This window comes from Colobus angolensis, unplaced genomic scaffold (assembly GCF_000951035.1).
Source record: "Colobus angolensis palliatus isolate OR3802 unplaced genomic scaffold, Cang.pa_1.0 Scaffold134, whole genome shotgun sequence".
NCBI classification, from domain to species: domain Eukaryota; kingdom Metazoa; phylum Chordata; class Mammalia; order Primates; family Cercopithecidae; genus Colobus; species Colobus angolensis.
The window spans coordinates 339437-344884 of record NW_012114422.1 but is presented as its reverse complement, the minus strand read 5'-3'; the positions used below and the strand labels follow the sequence as shown (position 1 = coordinate 344884).

General features: G+C 35.1%; 1 protein-coding gene across 1 annotated transcript in view; it reads right to left on the bottom strand.

Moving 5' to 3' along the window:
• The window catches only part of NOC3L (nucleolar complex associated 3 homolog (S. cerevisiae)), a 30618-nt gene that overhangs the window by 13074 nt on the left and 12096 nt on the right, over positions 1 to 5448 (bottom strand). The window contains exons 9-11 of the mRNA XM_011934311.1: positions 4564 to 4739; positions 3726 to 3854; positions 914 to 1045 (exon numbers count right to left, since the gene is read on the bottom strand). Of these exons, the coding sequence (XP_011789701.1) occupies positions 914 to 1045; positions 3726 to 3854; positions 4564 to 4739 (437 nt within the window). The remainder of the gene's footprint in view (positions 1 to 913; positions 1046 to 3725; positions 3855 to 4563; positions 4740 to 5448) is intronic.

Sequence of the window (5448 nt, the reverse complement as noted above, 5' to 3'; positions counted from 1 at the left end):
AGGAGAATGGCGTAAACCCGGGAGGCGGAGCTTGCAGTGAGCCGAGATCGCGCCACTGCACTCCAGCCTGGGCGACAGAGCTAGACTCCGTCTCCAAAAAAAAAAAAAGCTGCCATGTTCCTAACAGAGCTATCCAACCTGCATTAGGATAGTATGATATAAGTAGTTAAAATATTTATCTTCTTTTGTTCACAATTACTAAGTCTATTTTGACACTTCCATCACGTTTTCAAACTTAGACCCATTCAAACATGAATATCCCGAGATTACTTTTGTTTTTAAAAGCAACTTGATCACTCTAATAAACTGTTTAGAAATGTTCTGAGCTGTGATAACAGTAATAGTGATGATGGTGGTGGTAGTAAAAACTAATGTTTATAAAGCCTGCCAAGTGTTTTATAAGCATCATCTCATTTAAACTGCACAATTACCCTGCAAGGTAGGTACTATTATTAGCCCCATTTCTCCAAAAAAAAAAAAAAAAAAAAGTTTCCAAACTTTCAGTAAACAAACAAGGGGCTGAAATTTCAACCCAAGTTTAAAATACAAACCAACAAAGAAACAAGATTCAATTAACAGAAACTCACTTTGCGGCCAACTTCATGTGAATGCATCTTTTCTGTTAAGTAAGGAATCTGTGTATCACAACTCTAAATTGATCTAAAAAGCCAAAGGATAAAAGCCAGCATGGCAAAAATATCTTTTCATCTATTGCTCTCCTTGCCAATCATTATGAGTTAAAATTGATTTAAGAAAACATTTTTTTGCAGTAACTGGGAAAGATAAAATTCTCTAAATGATGTATTTCAAAACTTGTATATTTATGATTTAACTGCTTTTTACTTGTGACTATAAGTTTAAGATCAAATAAACAGAAAAATTTAAATGAAACAAAAAGGGAAATAAGTCAAACCTTTCTCTGCATTCTTGAGAGAGATTTTCTCTTTTCTTTGAAAGTCATAAATTTTTTTGGTTTATTAATGTCTTCTGTATCTTTTTTCACTTCTACTTCCTTGATTCTTAGGCATAAAAATGTTTTTAACATCTAATATTGAAAAAAAAACACAAATATACAGCTTAATATTTATATTGCCCTCAAAAACTTTACATAGAAAAGTACTTAACAGTGTTATTTCCCTCATTTAAGAAAAAAAACCTTTAAGCATCTTGTAACATTTTACACCAAGTTCTTTTATCTGTATGCTATATTCAATAACTTGTGTCTATGGAAGGACAGGAGCAAATATACAAAAAGGACACTAGCAAATACTAGCTAAATATACAAAACTTTCTTTGCAGTTCATTGAGTATGAGGAAGAGAGAAAGCATGCCAACAGGATGACAAAGAGAAAATAGGCCAGAAAAAGGTTTGGACCACTATGGGAGAAGAAGATACACAAATTGCTGGGCCCTGTCCCTAGAGTTTCTGATTCAGTAGGTCTGAGTTGAGCCCCAGAATTTTCATTCTAATTCCCAGCTGATGCTGGTTCGGGGACAAAAATAAAAATTATTGCTTTATGCCATTCAAAAATTCAGAAACTAATTTAGAAACTGGTGTTTTGTGTGATACAGCAAACTTCTCATACTCAAACACTAAGAACAAAAGGGGTTTAAAATGCTACACTTTCTCTGGATGAAATCACCCTACTGACCTCCTACAGGCACAGAAGCATTCCTGGAAAAAACCTTGAGAAATACAGGTTTGTATTATTTTGATGTTCCAATATGCACATCTGGAAGAAAGCTGAGTATCTGAGATTAGAGGGCTAAAAGCACAGAACGAAACAAGGAATAACTAAAGGCACAAAGAGTGAACCTGAAGTCATTCTAGGTATCAGAAAGATCAACTCTGAATATTCTGTAGGTACTGTAGGTGCTCAAAATATCACCTACCAAGGAAAAATAACTCCAAGTCAAATAACTCCATTTATTCTAGCATCACGAAAGTAAAAGAGTTTTCCTATGGCTGAGTTTCATGTTCAAGCCTTATCTGATTGCTCTACAGCTCTGAGTAAAGATGCTAAATATGTTCTGTTGCTTTCATTCAATGTTTATACTTTTAGCAATTCAACTGAAATCAGTTTTAAGAAAATAAAAAGGGATCTGATGCCAAAGGAAAACTGTGAAATCCAGAAATAAAACGGTAGAACAGCTTAACACCCAAAACTGTATTACTAAAAACAAATTAAAATATCTAAGACCCCAATGAAGAAAACTGTAAAATTTCACTTAAGAACATAAAAGTCTTAAATAAATGGCAAGATACAATACTGTTGAACAGAAAAAAATAAATTCTGTAAATATTTTAATTCATCCAAACTAATCAATACATTGAATCAATTCTAATCAGATTCTCTATGTGGACTATTTTGAGGGAAGGAAGTGAAAAATGGATTTTAAATTGCCTGGAGTAATATACTGAAATAAATAAGAATATTTTGGAGAAAAAAGAATAGTCATGTCTTTTATCAATCACACCCTTTCTGATTAGTATTACTGTACCAGATACCCAAATATACTATAGATATAAAACAATAAGCAGCATTTTATATCAGCAGAAAAAAACGGTGATGAAATAACTGGCTGTCAAATTATTTCAAATATATACATAATATAAATATTTAAAATACATTAAACTATATAAAATATATATTCATTACATACATTAAATACAGCTATTAAATCTGTACTCATACCACACATATAAAGATGTCAAATGGCTTAAATATTTAAATATAAAAATTATAATTAAAAATCTTGGAGAAACTCCATAAATTGGGATTGAGGAGACTACGTGCATAACAAAAAATATAGCTTCATATATAAGGCTCAATACAGAGGTAAAAGGCAGAGTAAAAAAGAAAAAAATCTGCAACCTATGTAACAAAGAGTTAATATTCTTATTATGTAATACAAGCTCCACAAACAGAAAGTTTTGTTTCTTTTGTTACTATTTTATTCCCAGGACCTAAAAAAAGTGCCTGGCACATAGCAGATATTTATTAAAATGAATATGTACTAAAAACTCATCACAAGTCATTAAGACAATTTAAGAGAAAAATTAACGAATAATAAGCAGTCTGGTAGGTGAAAAGTTTATATATATATAAACTACCAGACTAACAAAGATTAAATAGTAACATTCTGAGCAGGTAGGAGGGAAATGACACTCCTAGCAGGAACACAGTGATTAAATGTTTTTGTACAACAGTTTGAGTTTGTAAACGTGATTACTGTTGGATCCAGCATCTACATTTTATAAGTTTAATTCACAGAATACTCACACAATATTAAAAAATAATAAGGCCAAAATGTTCTCAGCACTGACTGTGGCAGCAAAAATCTAGAAAAAACTCAGCTGTTCATCAATTAGGGCACACAATGGAATACTCTGGTAGGCATTAGAAAGAATGGGATAACCCTATATGTAAGTTCACAATATAGAAAATGAAAACTGTTCTGGAACAGTTTTCAAAGTATAAGCCCATCTTTTATCTTAAAATATAAGCAAGTATATATGACTATAGCTGCATAGAAAAACACCTAGAAGGATAAATACCCAACTGTTAATAGTATCAAACATTTCAGGAGTTAACATGTTAAACACTTAAAGAGCTTGAATACTTTTTACTTCATACGCTTATAAGGAATAAATTCCTCATAACAACTGAAAGTCAACTTCGTAATTTAAAAACAAAACGCAAAGTAAAAAAAGAAAGGCTTACCTCTGGCCTAACTTCATAATTTCTGCCCTTCACAAAACCAGAAATCACTTTAATTACACCAAGAGAAGCTTGGCCTAATTTATCTTGCTTAAAGAGTTTCTTTACAGCTTCACAACACATTTCAGATATCTGAAAAATAAAATGTCACACTTAACCAGCGTTTCTCAACCTTAGCACTACTGACGTTTTGGGTAACAGAATTCTTTGTTGTAGGGGGCTGTCCTAGGATGTTTAACAGCCCCGTGGACTTTCTTCATTAGATGCCAGTAGTTAAGACTCTATCTTCACCACAGTCATCACAATCAAAAATGTATGCAGACATCGCCTAATGTTCCCTGGGGGACAAAACTGCTTCCTGTTGTGAACCACTAAACTTATGTTCAGATAAATTTCTTCAGAGAGTGTTTAATAAATTGATATTATTTTAGCAACAAACAACTTCAGAAGAATTTTGTAGGGGGAGAAAAATCACATGGTGCGTAATTTTTTTTTTTTTTTTTTTGAGACGGAGTCTCGCTCTATTGCCCAAGTTGGAGTGCGGTGGCGCAATCTCAGCTCACCGCAAGCTCCGTCTCCTGGGTTCACACCATTCTCCTGCCTCAGCCTCCCAAGCAGCTGGGACTACAGGCACACGCCACCATGCCCTGCTAATTTTTCGTATTTATAGTAGAGATGGGGTTTTACCATGTTAGCCGGGATGGTCTCGATCTCCTGACCTCGTGATCTGCCTGCTTCGGCCTCCCAAAGTGCTGGGATTACAGGCATGAGCCAACGTACCCGGCCCACATGGTATATAATTTTTTAAGGAGGACAGCAATAACCATTTACAGCAACTCACCGATTTTGACATGTCATTCATGAGAGGGACAATCAATACGATAATGTTGTTGTGAAAGTTAAAATGAGGTAGTGCCACCAACAGCTCACACAAGCTCTTCACAGCAACTTCTGCCAGTCCTTTGTATGCCTTTAAAGAAACTACATTACTTTTCTTCAGCTTCCTCTGCTTCCAATCTAATCAAAAGATAACTGTAGTTACTTTACTCATTGGTCAAAAGTTAAAACTAACTGGCTTTCTTTTACAAACAATGTACATTTTAACACACATAAACACACACACATCCACACCCCTTAAAAAAAGACTTCATACGCCAGGCATGGTGACTCACACCTGTGATCCCAGCACTTTGGGAGGCCAAGGCACGCAGATCACGAGGTCAGGAGATTGAGACCATCTTGACCAACAGGGTGAAACCCCATCACTACTAAAATCCAAAACAAAAAAATTAGCCGGGCATGGTGGGTGGCACGTGCCTGTAGTCCCAACTATTCAGGAGGCTGAGGCAAGGGAATCACTTGAACCTGGGAGGCAGAGGTTGCAGTGAGCTGAGATTGTACCACCACACTCCAGCCTGGCAACAAAGCAAGACACCATCTCAAAAAAAAAAAAAAAGACTTCATAATGGCTCGATCAGCTTAGGAAAGGTCCAATATGCAATACGGAGGCTACTAATTGCCACATATAGGGTGCAACTGAGCATTTGAAATGCAGCTAGTCCAAATTAAGATATACTCTAATTATAAAATACAAACCAGATTTGAACTTAGTACCAAAAAAAACTGAGAATGTAAGACACTTTTTTTTTTTTTTGGAGACGGAGTCTCACTCTGTCACCCAGGCTGGAGTGCAATGGCCGGATCTCAGCTCACTGCAAGCTCCGCC